Source organism: Delphinus delphis, chromosome 14 (assembly GCF_949987515.2).
Source record: "Delphinus delphis chromosome 14, mDelDel1.2, whole genome shotgun sequence".
Taxonomy (NCBI): domain Eukaryota; kingdom Metazoa; phylum Chordata; class Mammalia; order Artiodactyla; family Delphinidae; genus Delphinus; species Delphinus delphis.
In genome coordinates this window covers 66,317,967-66,335,449 of record NC_082696.1, presented here as the reverse complement: position 1 = coordinate 66,335,449, position 17,483 = coordinate 66,317,967, and the positions used below count along the sequence as shown (strand labels likewise).

Below are 17,483 nucleotides of genomic sequence, written 5' to 3'. Positions count from 1 at the left end.
GGCTCTAGAGCCCAGGCTCAGTAGCTGTGGCGCACGGATTTAGACGCTCCGCAGCATGTGGGGTCTTCCCGGACCAGGGCTTGAACCTGTGTCCCCTGCATTGGCAGGTGGATTCTTAACCACTGCGCCACCAGGGAAGCCCCAGAACAACTTTTAAATGGGACACAATGGTAGAAAAAGGGCAGGGTAGTTCCGGTATGAAAAGTTCTGAGCTCATCTGACTAAACAGAAAACACTGGCAACCCTGGCATGGGCATCCCCACTTGCTCCTTCCCCATGGTGTGCCCATCCAACAAGCTCCCAACCAAACACAGACTGTACAAAGACCTCATAGAGCGAGCGCTGGATGTTGCCACACGGATTGGAGGCTGCAAATCGCAGGGCCCTACAGAGAGTCCGAAGGCTGTAGTGAGGTCTATGGCCGGTCCCATCCACCAATTTTGTCCCAGACTCCTTCCGCACAGCTGTATAGAACCTACAGAGAGGATGCAGTTCAAAAGATTTATTTTATTAACTAATAAGCCCTACTATTTTGCTGTTGTTCCCATTTCTCTACAAAAGGACCAAAAGGCATTTTTATAGATTAGATGGCCAAGCTTACATACAACTTCTTAGAGCATCAAAAATAATAAAATGAATACTGATCAATTTCCCTTAGGATGGAAAGAGGAGAAAGGTGAGCTGTGTCTGATTTTTAAGGGAATGGTAGTGAGATATGACAGGCCCTTAGCAAGAATATACTGAATCCAAACACAGGGTTCCAAAGTCGGCTTTAATGTGAGGGTCAAATGAAGTCCCTGGGTAATCTCTAATGGTGATGGATAAGCACACAGAAAACAAAAGTAATGGTATTTTAAAAGAAAGTCTACAGATACGGTTATAATCAACAATGACAAAATGTTAAAAAGCATGATGATATGGTGACCATTTCTACTTTCATTACCACATAATTTAGAAGTCCAGAAGATGACAAGAGGGAAGACGTTTCAGACTGAAACATCAAGTGCAAATCTCAAAAATTCATGAAGGACTTCCCTGGTGGTGCAGTGGTTAAGAATCCACCGTCAATGCAGGGTACATGGGTTCAAGCCCTGGTCCGGGAAGATCCCACATGCCGTGGAGCAACTAAACCCGTGTGCCACAACTACTGAGCCTGCGCTCTAGAGCCCGCGAGCCACAAATGCTGAGCCCACACGCCGCAACTACTGAAGCCCACATGCCCAGAGCCTGTGCCCGAAACAAGAGAAGCCACCGCAATGAGAAGCCTGTGCGCCGCAATGAAGAATAGACCCCGCTTGCCACAACTAGAGAATGCCCAATACACAGCACCAAAGACCCAAAGTAGCCAAAAAAAAAAAAAAAAATTCATGAAATTCATGATCACAAGATCAAGTATAACCAAACATGTGTCAGAGATGAAACCCAAGGGACTTCCCTGGTGGCACAGTGGATAAGACTCCACACTCCCAATGCAGGGGTCCCAGATTCAATCCCTGGTCAAGGAACTAAATCCCACATGCATGCAGCAACTAAGAGTTCACACGCCACAACTAAAGAGCCCACCTGCCACAGCTAAGACCCAGTGCAACCAAATAAAGAGATGAAACCCAAGTTCTTGCCCAAATGAGATCTGTCTTCCCTTCTTGCAATCTAGCTAGACATTCTTTCTTTTGTAGAAAGACTCTACATTCCAGAAGTGGGTTTTTATATATGGAACATGAACCTCTTGTACTATCAGTTTTTTGGTTTTTTTTTTGCTGTACGCAGGCCTCTCACTGTTGTGGCCTCTCCCGTTGCGCAGTACAGGCTCCGGACACGCAGGCTCAGCGGCCATGGCTCACGGGCGCAGCCGCTCCGCGGCATGTGGGATCCTCCCGGACCAGGGCACGAACCCATGTCCCCTGCATCAGCAGGCGGACTCTCAACCACTGCGCCACCAGGGAAGCCCTATTAGCATTTTATATGAGCCACACTTCAGCCACACTGCTTTATCTCCAGCTTTTTGAATTTTAACTACACATATTTACACTTTTGTCTAAATATTCTTGGCTAACAAAAAGTGCTCTGATTTTAAAATGTGGTGTGACAAACCACTCCGAAGCCCTTTGACAAATACCTCTTTGACTAACCTATTTAAAACCGGGCTCCAAGCTTTATTTTCTAACCAGCATTTTGCTTTATATGTTCTTTTACTTCACTTATCACAACCAAAAATAACAGTATTTACTGATTATCTTCACCTGTAGAATTAAAGCTCCCTGAAAAGAACCAAGATTGTCTGTTTTATTTATAACTGTATCCCTAGCATCTGAGCCACTCAATAACTATTTGTAAAAAAAAAAAAAAAATAAAGAAAAAAGCACAAAAAGCAAAGTAAAACACTAATATGATCCAACTTCAAAATCTTTACATATATCTTGTTTTAGAGGACACAGATAAAATCAACTAAGTGACGTGCCCCAGATGACAGAGCCAGCACTAGAACCCAGGGTGTATGATACAAAAGACTGCACCCTTTCCACATGGCATACAAAAAACAGAGGAAAGAAACTCAAATTAAAGCACCAAGCAATATAATCACTCTATACTTCATTCAGCTAAGACTCTAATAATTCCAAACTGGCCTCAATCAATTATATCAACCTTCCCCCCTCTACATTCCACAAAGCTAATATGCAAATTGCAAAAAGTAGGATATCACCAAGGCAGATCAAAATACAAGCCATTTATATATCCTCAAGGGATTCAAACTCTTAGCTGTGAATAAAGAAGTAATTAGGAGAGCATTATCTAATTGTTTACATATTCTCATAGGTATTGACAATACATATTCTCATAAGCTCTCTAGGTAGTTTCCTTAGGAAAATCCAAGGGAGTCCATAAGGTTCCAACATTAAAGTAAAATCTAAATAATCCTTCCATCAGTCTTCTCTCGTTAGAAGCAAAAAAGAAGAAAACAGTATACGTGCATGAGGTACACATTTTTATGCTCAGAGGAGAAGTTTATAAAGAGAAACCAAAAAGAACCCACGTTATGATTCCTTGCACTGTGCTCCTGTTCACACTCAACCCTTTCAGATAATCCACAATAAGGATCTGTAAGTCTTCTTTACTTTCCAATTCTTCTACATAAAGTTCTGTGAACCTGTTAAGACAATTATTATTCCATAATAACCATTTCTGAGGAAGTTAATACAGCTATTCTGACAGTACAAAAACACAAGACAGAAATTATATAAACTCATTTTACCTGCTTGTAATATGAATTATAAAGGCCTTTCAACTTGAGATACAGATTGATCATAATGAAATAGAAAATAATGTAACCGCTACCAAAAATCTACCATTACTACTTCGAAGAAAGTCAAACAGTCCTTGCAAAAACAGTTACAAAAATAAGACTTTATTTATCCTCATTTTCAGGTGTTTTTGATTACAACTATATGTAACAAAAAGTACATGCAACAATAACAAAAAAGCCTCCTCACTATCAAAATTTCATAGTTGTAGCAAAGGAAAATACATACTTGTGGTTGAAAAAATTTTCCTAAAAAGTTTTTACTACTTTTATAATGTGGGAGAAGATCTAGTAAAGTTTTAACAATTTTAAAACTCAGATTCAACAAAAGGTTACCAACAATAAACAAGGTCATTTATCTTTTTTTTAAACAACTTTATTGGAGTATAATTGCTTTACAATGGTGTGTTAGTTTCTGCTTTATAACAAAGTGCATCAGCTATACATATACATATATCCCCATATCCCCTCCCTCTTGCGTCTCCCTCCTACCCTCCCTATCCCACCCCTCTAGGTGGTCACAAAGCACGGAGCTGATCTCCCTGTGCTATGAGGCTGCTTCCCACTAGCTATCTATTTTACATTTGGTAGTGTATATATGTCCATGCCACTCTCTCACTTCTTCCCAGCTTACCCTTCCCCCTCCCCATGTCCTCCAGTCCATTCTCTATGTCTGCGTCTTTATTCCTGTCCTGCCCTTAGGTTCTTCAAGGTCATTTATCTTTTCCCAAATGCTACATACATAAAACATCTTGTTCATGTCAGTCTGTGCTTAATGATGAAAACTGAAACTTAAATGTTCTTTAACACATCATTAGTCTCATTCAAGAAGACTCTGCCTAAAATGCACTTACGGTGCTATATGATATACTATTATTTCGTTATGTGAAGGTTTTCTAATAGCTAAAAGGCTATCTGAAGGAGGAAAGATTTTTGTTTTCAACAATATCCATGAGCCATTAAATGTCACACGAACAACCCAAAGGAAAAAAACTCCCAGTGTTCTGGAGTTTTCCACATTCCTACCACCTATAGAAAGAAGACTACTACAAGTAAAAAGATTCCTGTATCAGCAATCAATAAATTTCAAGCATTGTTATGAGGGTTGGTTACGTTAACAGTACCAATCAATCAATAAAGAGAACTTAATTTTAAAAACAGCTCCAGGAATCAAGCCATGTCCCCTTACCTGTTTCTTATTCCTGGTGGGAGATTTCTTTTGCCCACATCAGTTGCTGGATTCATACACGCAAATAAACGGAAATCCGGATGACGAACCAGTGGTTCTGTTAAAAGAAAACTAGAAATTCTCAACAACTTGTAACAAATAAGTGATCAGGGGAAGACTAACTCCACTGAACCCCAGGGTGAACCACTATGCCTCAAGGCTCAGCAAGGTTGGTACTGGCTACTCAACCATCCTTGCCTTTTCTCAAACCCCAATGAAATCAGTTTCCAGATCTACGTACACAATTTAATCTTAAACTGCCATCCCACCATCTCTTATGGTGAGGTTGTTCATGCTATTTATGTTTCATCACCTATTCACCAGCGCGTACACTGTCACTGAGTGTGCATGCCTTATTACCCATTACACAAATGCCTCGACAAATTATCATATTCTTTTCATTCCCTATATCACCTAACAATAAGACTTTGCAGAAAATTACTATCTACAGAATAAATAAATCACACTGGGAGGCCCATGTAATCGACCTAACCAAAAGAATATTACTTTTTTAAAAAAACATTTTATTTATTTATTTAGGCTGCCCCGGGTCTTAGTTGTGGCATGCAGACTCTTAGTTGCAGCATGCCGGATCTAGTTCTCAGACCTGGGATTCAACCCAAGCCCCCTGCATTGGGAGTATGGAGTCTTACCCACTGGACCACCAGGGAAGTCCCAAGAGTATTACTTTAAAGAGGCCAAAAGACCTCGCATCAAGTCAAACCCCAAGGGGATCAAGTGCTACCTGTGTCTCCTCGATCCAGCAACACCAGAGAGCCAGAGGAGCCTTCAAGTAAACCACTCAGACATTCCAATGTTTCTGGAGCAGCCAGATTAATCTCATCCAACAAGATCCACTCTCCTTTCTTTACAGCCTGAGCTAATGCACCCTAGAAGATGAAGTAAAACGTTAAGGGTCCATTTCAAACACAAACACACTCACCAAGAACAGTTATGTGAGCAGGGTCAGCAGCAGAGGCAAGGGCAAACCGCTCCTACCTGATGAGCTGACACCTTAGTGCCAAATGGCTGCCAGCTGGTTGCCAGAGTTAAGGTCAAGTTAACTTTTTTTCAAATATCCAAAAGGGTCAAGGGAATCTCTCTGATGAGATGCAATAAACTAAACCATCCCATTATATGGATGCTAAGGCAAATAATAACTTACAATGTATTCAGATGTTTAAAGGTAACCAAATGGTTATTAAAAAGACCCAAAATAAATACAGGGTCAGGCTATGAGTATACCAAGAAAAGATAAATGACTAAATCAAGAGTGTATAGTGGTTGTAATTCAGAGCCTTTCACAGGTGCTGAAGAATATCAAGATGAATCTTTCCTCATCTCTACTGATTTGATCTCAAGTTCTATTTCCAAAAGCAATGAACTGACAATCTACTCAAGTGACACAACATCAGAAACTTAATTGTTTTACTATTATTAAACTGCTTTATGCTTTTGTTTTCATGGTGATCCTAACAAAGAATCTTCTGTAAATAGAACTGAAAAAAATAAAACGGAACAAACATATTAAAATCCAGTGTAATGTCAAGTCATGAAATAGGTATAGACCGTATTTTGAGACCACTTGACATTTTCATTGGTTATATTAGAAACAATCATACTAAGATTAAGCACTGATGACTAAATTTCCCACAACAATGGATATATGGTTGAGGGACTTTCTCTCTCACTAAGACATCATCTCAAGTAAGATTCCTACACCTCCCTTAGAGTGTGGTCTGAAGAGTGCAACAGAAACAATTTTCTTTAATAAAAATATAAAAAGCTTAAGTCACAAACATTTAACTAAGTTGATCCTGCAAGGTCACAGGAGAGAAAACAGTAGAGCTACCCATGCACTGGAATCAAAAATGTGTCCTAACAGGAATGGACCCAAATCTCTCTCTCTCTCTCTCTCTCTCTCTCTCTCTCACTCTCTCTGTCTCTCTGTCTCTCTCTCTCTCTCACACACACACAGAGCTATGAAACAATAAAAAAATTCACTAGTTGTTCTCAACTGCATCTTTAAAAATAGTAATGATGGTGTTCACCAAGACTTCATAATTTCTATAAAGGACATTAAAAAAAATCTTCCCCCCAAAGAATTATTTCATTAAGTGTTTACTGTCTTAAACAACAAGCCCTAAACATGTCAACATGAAGAGAATACAAAACAGTAGCCTCCTTAAATTTGCATTTTGCATCAATTCAGCATTCCCTTAACCTAAACAACCAAAGCAAAATACCTCTACAAATGCAAACAATAGGGCATTTTCAGTCATTTTCATCTGTTGTTGGGCATGGTTGAGTCTAAGACCAAATGCTTCCCACTTCTCTTTTAGTAATGACCCTAGAGAAAAATAAAGACAAGAATTTAACATACACTTTGAGTTTAATATATATAACTTAAAAAACCACACAATTAACATAACACACACAAAAATCACATCTTAGAAGTATAAAAAATTAAGTCCAAACACTTACATAATGCCAACCATGTGCAGCCACTATACTAATCAGTTTGTTTATATGCATATGTATTGGTTAACTCGTTTATCCTCACAACAACCCTTTGAAGTAGGTACTCTTATTCCCACTTTATAGATGAGGAAGAAGATAACTAAGCCACCAAAAGCCCCACTCGCTGTGGAATCCAGTTTTCTGGAAGTAACCTCTTCTTCTAAGCACATGTGACTTACTAACCACTAAGTGGTACTGTACATCAACATCAGCGACCACCTGTTTTGATGGAAATCTTGACTAGAGTCACAGGAGCAGCAATACTTCAAAATTAGTCAGCTCTGCCTAAAGTCCTAGAAAGCTCTAACGTGTATTGCTTCATTCTTCCCCCAAACTCTTCTCCTAATTCTGCTAATTAAACTTCAGCCTCATGCCCTCCCACTGGCAGCCTGGGTCACATTCTTACCAGTCTCACTCTCTTTTCCATCCTTGTTGACAGCCGACTTGTACACATGTTGCATTAGTCTGAGCAGATCGTGCCACCGTTTCTGCCTGTAACAGGTCTGAATGTGTCCCAAGAATGTAAAGTTTTGCTTCTTGGAAAATGTCTGAGCAAAGAGTTCCTCAAACGCCTCCCGTAAGGGTAGCCAAATAAGCTTATGGTCCACTGGTTTGTAACTGAAACAAAAGGTAAATATGGGATTCGCAAACTTCTAAAGCTAACAGAAGTTGGAAAGTATGCCTTAGAAAACAGGAATAGGTGTAAGATTTCTTCTAATCAAAATCAGAAATAATACCAAAATACTTAACATAAATCTATGTTAAAGTTTTAAATTATAATCTATTTTTTCCACTCCAAGTGTTAGAAGCACCTATACTAAATGTAAAAACTAGTATTAGATAAACAAACTATGAACAAATTTGAAATTCCAAACTGGGCAGTGAAAAGCATGTCACTGATTTTTTTTTTTAATTAATTAATTTATTTATTTATTTTTGGCTGTGTTGGGTCTTCGTTTCTGTGCGAGGGCTTTCTCCAGTTACGGCGAGCGGGGGCCACTCTTCATCGCGGTGCGCGGGCCTCTCACTGTCACGGCCTCTCCCGTTGCGGAGCACAGGCTCCAGACGCGCAGGCTCAGTAGTTGTGGCTCACGGACCTAGTTGTTCCGCAGCATGTGGGATCTTCCCAGATCAGGGCTCAAACCCATGTCCCTTGCATTGGCAGGCAGATTCCCAACCACTGCGCCACCAGGGAAGCCCCATGTCACTGATTTTACTAACATATTTAAATAAACATCATGTATATTTGATGATAAACCATATTCTATTAAGATTGACCAAAAGGTTTTTGAAACATTTTAGAAGAAAAATATAATGTCTGAAATTGACTTATTCAAGCATCTTAAGAACTTACTTGAACATCATGCCTTGTCAAGGGAGGGTGGGGAGACTACTCCCAGAGAGATTCAAAATTGGGGGAGGGGGACGGTTAAAAAAAATATCTTAAGACATTGCAATGGTTTGTGACCTTCCAAGGCTCAACTTTTTTTATTTCTCAGCATTTAGAGTCTCTCCTATTTCTTAGCATTTTATTTTTCTGGTTGGGGAATTAGGGAATTAGTTCATTTAAATTAAAATTTAATTTAATATTGGGGGGGTTAATAACGTATAAAGTCAAGAAACACTGCTCTAGCTAAATTTAAAAGAAGTTGCCCAAGCAGCAGACTAATCATTCCTGGAAAATCTCAAGTATACAATTTTCCGTGGCCTAGGATACTAAATACTACTCAAGAATGATGACATAAATTTTGTTTCTAAGAAATATAATTTGAGAACTGAAACAATACCAGAATATGTTTCAGAACAATCAAGCACAATTGGAGAACTCATGGATACTATTTACTCACTGGCCTGTGAGAAGGAATAATGAGATGAGTGAAACCCAGTGCCCTGATACTGAGCATCTATATGGAAGATTCTGATTCCAGAGACAGAAAGCATGAGAACTTCACAAACTCAATATCGCTTCCCAGTAAGCACTAACCCATTAATTAGTAAAGACATTTCTTTACTCCATTTTTTCAGCTGAGATTTACTGAGCACCTGGCTAGAGTTCAGCACTGAGTAAATGAGACCCGCCACGTCCTGCCCCTCTGCAGCTTACAATCTAACCAAAGAGACAATAGGGGAATACACCTACTAGTATAAAATATCAAGTAGCAAGTGCTATGACTGGATAAAGTGAAAGGAGAGTGGCTTAAAGAACTGGTACTTTGACTATGACAGTCAGAAGAGGCTGTGCCAAAGATGGGAACTGGAAGGAAATCAAACAAGGAAGGGTTAGGCTAAGCAAGTATCCCTGGGCAGCAGGGGAGCCACAGACGGAATATCAACACAGAGCAGAGCTAAAGGAAGGAGACAGAGACGTGCCGGAGCCAGGTGATGAAGGGTTTGGAGTACATTCCACATGGACAGAGAAGTCAGCGGAAGGATGTGAGGAAGAGAGTGATGAGATCTGATCACACTGTGAAAGGATCATTGTAAATACTAAATGGAAGAGGGACTGTGGGGAGGGTAAGAGTAGAAGCAAAGATGAGAGCCCTGCGCTGGACCAGGCAGAGGACGATGAACCACAATGACAACAGAAGAAGTGGTAAGAAATTAAACACACATGTTATTTAAATAAAACAGCTAGTCTTAAAGATGTCAGAATAGATGGATCCAAAGCTAACTGAGGCAGCAGAGTAATGACTAAGAACAGAGACGATCAAGACAGACTGCCTGGGTGCAAGTCATGGACTAGTCATTACCTTGAACAAGGCACTTAATGCCTGTGAGCCTCAGGTCCCCTAAGTGTAAACGGGGATAATCAACAGGTTGTTAAGAAGGCTAAGTGACTGAACACAGATAAAGACTCAAAATAGTAGCTGGCACAGGAGTGCCATTTAAGAGTTACCTGTGACAACTATTACCACTAGTAATTGGCTCAGTGAATTGAATTCATGAAAGATATGGCTTTATATTTCAAATTAGACTGAGCTCCTTAAGAAAAAATTTTGTTCATTTAAAGCTGAAAGCATACTGGCTGGAACGGTTAAGTCGTCGTATGTTTCAAGTGATGAATAAATGAACAAACATACATACATCTTTCCAAAAAGAAAAATAAATAAATAGAAATAAACTGTAACACAAATACTCAATGGAAACTAACCTGCCACAGGGAGAACTGATGAAATCAAACTACGAACCATTAGAGACCAGGGTTTCCATGATGTCTTTTGCAGAGAAAATATGCCTCAGGAGCAACCTAAAGGCCAAGAGGGGAGGGAGGTCTAGAACACCTGGCCCTCATGGAGAGTCACTCAGGGTCTACCTGTTACATACACAATACATGGAGACCACATACAAGAGTTCACTAGAAAATGGCTAGAACAAAAGAAAATGACTCTCCAAAATTATCATACATGAAAGAACATGAAGTGTAAAAGAGACACAAAACAGTGCATGCTGAGTAACTGAAAAGGTAATGGTTCACTTCATTTGGGGTCAGGATTCTGCGTTTGAAAGCATGCACTTCTGCCCTGCAATCTCCTGTGCAGTTTCCCTTATGGATGTTTCCATGGGTGGCTTAGAGGAGGACACAGGTTAGCCGTTTTATTTCTATTTCTATGAAACCTTTAATTTTCCTCCCATTTGTTCTTTCCTTCATTGTTAACTTCTCCAAGGATACCTCCCCCTTCTCTATTTATCTGTTTCTCCCTCAGAGGCTACCCCTCCCAACCCCATTCCCTATAGTCAGGGGTGTGAACCTGTGTTCTGTGTTTTGCCATTTAATGGTAGACTTTCCTTTTCTGGAATGATTTTTACCAGCTTCATCTAAGTCCTCTGTATCTTCTACTCTTTTCTACAGAGTCTCATAAGCTCTCTCTACCCCAACTCCGTCAGAATTTGGTTTACTTCTCTACTCACAGGTAATCTGAAGGTCTATGTGCTGTCTATCAGAAATCTACTTTAAATAGAATGACAAAATTGAGTTAAAAGTTAAATGAGGGGGAAAGATATACCACACTAACACTAATCAAAATTAAGGGGGGGGGCTTCCCTGGTGGCGCAGTGGTTGAGAGTCCGTCTGCCGATGCAGGGGACACGGGTTCGTGCCCCGGTCCGGGAAGATCCCACATGCCGCGGAGCGGCTGGGCCCATGAGCCATGGCCGCTGAGCCTGCGTGTCCGGAGCCTGTGCTCCGCAACGGGAGAGGCCACAACAGTGAGAGGCCCGCGTACCACAAAAAAAAAAAAAAAATTAAGGGGGTACGTATGCAAACAAAGATCAGAAGGCAATCTGCAGTAATGCAATTTAAGAGCCTAATGGCCTTGAAGGCTTTACTTTTATAACATATATTTATCCTTAATTATAACTTTTTAAAAAACCAATCTAGAGGATCCAGATTTGCAAACCAGACTAATTAGGACTACAAATTTCTATTATATTTTAACCATAGTATTTGATAAGTACAAAATATGTTTAATGTAAGTTACAAAACACAGAACTAGTTTCACAGATAGATGAAACTAACTACACACTGCCAAAATAGAAATATTAGCCCTTCTTTATCCCACCTCCCTACCTGCTGCTTTGTTTTCTACTCCCTTGCCTTTATTTTTCCTTTTTTCTTTTTTCCCTTGTCTTTTTAAAATCATTTTTGGTCTTCCAATTGTATACACAAGGGTTCTTAAGCAAAGGAGTCATTCATACATCGATAATATATATTAAAAGATGTGATTTACACACCACTTGCCAATAATACAAAAGAACAGAAAACAAGGCATACTTCCAACTATACGAAAATTGAAACATATGTAAGTTTTCTTTTGATAACTAATGCTAACCTACTAACAAGGACAAATGGATATGTATTTTTTTCACCAAGTTGCACCAAAATAAAATTCCAGTTAACAAATTCTGATTTCAACCTTTTTGTATTACTAATTGTATCAAGGCACAATGTGTACTCACTACATTTAACACTACTTGCAACGGCTGACATAACACTACAAATTCTTAGAAGAGACAGATCCAGTGCATGTTCAATTAGTACAAGATTAATGCCATTTGTGTTAGGAATACTTAACAGTAGGATATTATTAAAGACATAGATAGATACAGAATAGAGAGAAATACACAGTAGTATAGACATGCCTAGTTAAGTAACAAATTCCATATATTAATAAGAACACATTGCAAGTACCACAGTGAGGGAATGGGGAGATTAAGTGTCAATTAACTGAACAGAAGTAAAACGAAAACAAGGTACAAAGACCACTGGGGAAAAATAAAGTCAAAGCAGAATTAGAGTAAGAGAGGTAAGCCTCAGCTAACGGATTCGAAGACAGAATATAAATTTAAAATACATAATTAGTGGCATGTGTAGAGCAGAATAGAAGTAATAGGTTGGGATGGTAAGAAAATGAGAAGCACCAAAGGAAGCAGGATTCCAAAGTAGCACTCCATCCAGAGCAGGAAGGGATATAAGACAAGGAAAGAGTGATAGTAAAAATAATGCTACAGCATAATGTGGTCCTCAAAAAAGAGTAAATAAAGAGCTTTCTTGCAGATATCACAAAGAGCAAAAAGGACAATAAATTCTATTATCTTATGCCTTTAAGAGTTTGTGTAAGCAACTGCTTAGAGTTAATGGGACAGACCCTATTAGGGTTCAACATAAGGTATGCCAATAGCAGCCATCGCTTTTACAGCCTTCAGCACAGACTAAAATTGTTCATGAAACTAACATATTCAAAACCACAAATAAGGAAGAAGGGCATTTACTGACCACAGTGGAGCGCCATGAGCCGTCCCATTTAACAAAGTGGAGGCTACTTAATGTTTCAATGATAATCAAACTGCAGGAGAGCCTAGCTTGAAGGCAGTGTGAGCCTAGAACATAGGCTTCAGATAAATGACCGCACACACAAGCATTACTTGATTACATACTTACCTTTTTGTTTTCCTCCCCCTCCCAGCAGCATCCTTGAGAGCAAGAACCTCAAGTGTTCTTTAAAATGAAAAGAAACATCTATACACTCAAGAGCTCCTTAATAAATTCTAATAAATAATACCCTGCTGGGGTGGGCGTAGGGGGGCAATTCTCTGAACATTTTTCCAAGACTAGTTTTGAGCTTTACAGAGAAAAAGTATTTCTTACCTCAAATAGTGAACACAAAATAACAAGAAAAAGATTTAAAATCACACTTACCCTCCCAGCAAATCTGCAGTGTCACTTTGCTGATTCATATTGACAACCCTCAAACGGTGGCCTTTAATAAAGAAAGGGCAAAAGGGTTACCCTGTATGTAAAGACTGACAATATCCAGTGTGATCCTTAAGGATGTGTGGACAAGGGCACAGGGCAAATCTTTAAATGTGCATTTCCTCTGACCCCCTCATTTTACTTTCAGGAATCCTGACTATTCAAAATTTTCACCTAACCCAGAGATATGTAAAAGAAGATTCACTGCTCTAGCATCAGGTAACTGAAAACAACAAAAAACCCTTCAGTAAGTCAATGTCTGTCTATGAATTAGAACTAAATAAATATCCAGTGTGAAATATTATTTAGCCATCAGAATAGGAATGAGGCAGTTCTGTTTTTAAAGATGTCCAATTTGCTTATTAACTAAATGTAATACATAGAGAATGATCCCGTTTGTTTCAAAACAAAACCAAATCTGTATGTATTTGTAGACCACAGATTAGAACTGAAAAAAGTTAATACCAATCTGTTAACAGTGGTTATTTCCAGGGGGAAAGAATACATTATTTCCAAGGTAAAAATTTCCAGTGCTTATCTCCAGAGGAAGTGGAGTGGTGGCACTTCTTAAATTCCAATATTCTTTGGACTTTTTATTTTTTAAAAAGGCAGTCAGGGGACTTCTCTGATGATCCAGCGGCTAAGGATCTGTACTTCCAATGCAGGGGGCCCGGGTTCGATCCCTGGTCAGGGAACTAGATCCCACACACTGCAACTAAGAGTTCGCATGCCGCAACTACAGATCCCACATGCCACAACTAAAAAGATCCCACATGCCACAACTAAGACCTGGCGTAGCCAAATAAATAAATAAATATTTTTTAAAAAATAATAAAAAGGCAGTCAGTGTCAAATGTTTGTTGTCTGGGGGAAGAGTGCTTCCCCTCTAGGAGTTACCTGTAATATGAGCCAAGTACTGGACGGTGGAGGTTTTGCCGGTCCCGGTCTCTCCCACCAGCAACACAGGCTCCCCTTTGCTAACACACACCGCGAGCTGTTCAATAAGAACAGAGGATGGCCTCGTAGCAGCAAAGGTGTGCTTCTCCCTGGGGAGGGGAAAGTATGTAAGCAGTTGGAGGAACAGGCTGCAAGCTTCTCTTTGTGTTATTTTGAGGAATTATATTTCCCACATTCAACAAACAAGAAGGAGACAACTCAGCGTGACGGTCTTCATGTTATAACACAGGGGTCCCCAACCCCTGGGCCATGGACTGGTACCTGTCCATGGCCTGTTAGGAACCGGGCCGCACAGCAGGAGGTGAATGGCGGGTGAGCGAAGCTTTATTTGTATTTACAGCTGCTCCCCGTCGTTCGCATTACCGCCTGGGCTCCGCTTCCTGTCAGGTCAGTGGCGGCAGCGGCGGCATTAGATTCTCATAGGAGTGTGGTGAACCCTACTGTAAACTGCATGCAACGTATCTACGCTGCACTCTCATAAGAATCTAATACCTGATGATCTGAGATGGAGCTGAGGCAGTGATGCTAGCGCTGGGGAGCGGCTGCAAATACAGATTATCATCAGCAGAGAGGTTTGACTGCACTGAGACCATAATAAATCGACTGCTTGCAGACTCATATCAAAACCCTATCAGTGAGTGGGAAGTGACAATTAAACTGCACCTTGCGGACTAGACTGGACATAAGCAACACACTTCGGTGTCACTGTCTCCCATCACCCCCAGATGGGACCATCTAGTTGCAGGAAAACAAGGTCAGGGCTCCCACTGATTCTGCATTATGGTGAATTGTATTAATTATTTCATTATATATTACAATGTAATAATAATAGAAATAAAGTACACAATAAATGTAATGTGCTTGAATCATCCCGAAACTACCCCCGACCAACCCCATCCGTGGAAAAAGTGTCTTCCCCGAAACCAGTCCCTGGTGCCAGAAAGGTTGGGGACTGCTGCTATAACAGATGTCCTTACAACATATGAATTGCAGAATTCATTCATTCTACATACGTGGAGCATTTACATAACTGCTACTTCACTAGGCTCTGGAAATTCAGAACACCAATAAGATAAAACATCTGTACTGCCTATGTCATCTTGCACAAACTACTTAACCTCTCTTAGCCTCGGTTTCCTAACTTGTAAAATCTGGATAACAACAGTTACTAGCTGTAGAGGGTTGAATTATGTTCCCCCAAAATTCATGTCTACTGAGAACTTGTGAATGTGACTTTATTTGGAAAAAAGCTCTTTACAGGTATAATAAGATTAAAATCCTATCATACTGGATTTAAGGGTCAATCTTAAATCCAATGGCTGATGTCCTTATAAAGAAAGAGAAATTTAGAGACACAAAGAAACACACACAGGGAAGAAGACCATATGACAATGGCATCAGAGATTGGACTGATGCAGCTACAAGGCACGGAACACCAAAGATTGCTGGGAGCCAGCAGAAGCCAGGAAGAGGCAAGAGTCTTCAGAGGTAGTGTGGCCCCGCCAATACCTTGGTTTCAGCCTTCCAGCCTTCAGAACTGAGAATAAATGCCTGCTGTTTTAGGCCATCAAGTTTATGGTAATTTGTTAGGAGAGCCCTAAGGACACTAACACACACATTAATTCATAGGCTTACTATAACCACTACATGAGAAAACATGCAAAAAGGTACTCAGCACAACGTTAGGCATATAGCAAATATTTAATAAATAACTTTAATAAATCTCAGAAACGTATACAACTCCAGCCCTCAAGGGATTAACAGACTAATGTTAGGACCAAGCCTGATCTCCAGGTGATGCTTACTTCACTAAATACACTACAATGAATAAAATCAAAGATATACCTTTGCTAGTCCCAAGTCTCTAATGACCCTCATCACCTCCTCCACCTATTAACATCTAGTTTCACAGAACACATTTTGGGAAATCACTGCTCCTTACTGTCTAGTACACTGAAGAGATCACAGTTCTGACATGTTTTACTCAAAAATAAGGGGCTGGACCAGACATTCCTTCTATCAATTTCCCAACGACCCCACAGTGCTCAGATCAGTTTGGAACCCTGTTTACCTCTGTATGTGGACAGTCTCACTTTGTTTCCGTAGAAGCCGCACTCGACCCACTTGCACATCTAGCTCATTGATCGCAATTTCTGGTTTATAAAGTTGACAGAAGAATTCAGCCTATGGGAGGGGAAAGATTTTACCTGAGTAAAGTTCTGCATGCTCTTCAAATACTTCTCATCCGTGAGGCTTACTGTGCTCCTCTAACATGGCCTCTACTAAGAGGCATTTTCGGGCTTCCAAGATAGGTAAGTTAGCTTTTAATTATATATTTTTTAATTCTCCAAGTTTTTCATATGTTTTTAAAAACACTGATCATGAATGTTTCCCTGTAATAGTACTTTTTGTTCATTCAAATGAGCCTCTATCTACCTATATGAAGTGAACACAGTGAACAGAAAGTTTTACTCCTAAAAGATATGAAAAAAACCAAAGTAATTTTTCTTCCTCTATGCTTTCCTCTGCTTTAAATTTCTAACATAATGCAGGAAACAGTCACTTGAATAAACCATGATACATCTGACGACAGCCAAAGCAGAAAGAGAAGCTGCGACAGAGGCTCAGGACACGTACCCATCAGGCTTATCTTCATCGCTAACCCAAAGAACCAAGATTTTGCTCAGGGTTTGGGGTTAGGAGTAAAAGGGGCAAATTGCCCAGGGAAGGTAAACCCCTCTTCAACCAAAGGGGCTGAATATTGATCAACCTAAGCCAATCATGGTAGTCTTATTTCTCTTGTCTACTATAATTAACATACTTATTACTTCAGCCCCTTTTAGTAGGTGCTCTGTTACCTGCAGCCAAAACCATCCCGATAGTTTCATACGCCTAAGGAACACCTCTAACCATCTCAGTTCCTGACTAAGGCTTTTTTGAGTCATCATTTATTTGGGAACGCCAAATATCTGCCTCAAGATGAGCCCCAGACATTTCTCCAGCTACCAACACCATTGCTGAAAGGCTCTCTCCTCCAGAAGTACATATTCTGATATAAAACAGGAAAGGCAAATACTAACAGTATCAGCAGTGAACCTAAGTAGTGGGTATACAGGTGTTCAACTTTTCAACTTTTTTGATGTTTGAATATATTAACTATAAAAAGTTGGAAAGTTGGAAAAAATCTAATTGTGCACAGAACTACAGACAAAGGTGTTACTAAGACATGG

General features: G+C 39.9%; 1 protein-coding gene across 1 annotated transcript in view; it reads right to left on the bottom strand.

The window, feature by feature from the left end:
* Positions 1–17,483, bottom strand: part of MDN1 (midasin AAA ATPase 1) — a 155,197-nt gene that overhangs the window by 101,019 nt on the left and 36,695 nt on the right. Inside the window, exons 13-21 of the mRNA XM_060030232.1 lie at positions 16,325–16,437; positions 14,194–14,342; positions 13,243–13,303; positions 7,453–7,664; positions 6,773–6,876; positions 5,272–5,416; positions 4,488–4,584; positions 3,032–3,145; positions 328–475 (exon numbers count right to left, since the gene is read on the bottom strand). Of these exons, the coding sequence (XP_059886215.1) occupies positions 328–475; positions 3,032–3,145; positions 4,488–4,584; positions 5,272–5,416; positions 6,773–6,876; positions 7,453–7,664; positions 13,243–13,303; positions 14,194–14,342; positions 16,325–16,437 (1,143 nt within the window). The remainder of the gene's footprint in view (positions 1–327; positions 476–3,031; positions 3,146–4,487; positions 4,585–5,271; positions 5,417–6,772; positions 6,877–7,452; positions 7,665–13,242; positions 13,304–14,193; positions 14,343–16,324; positions 16,438–17,483) is intronic.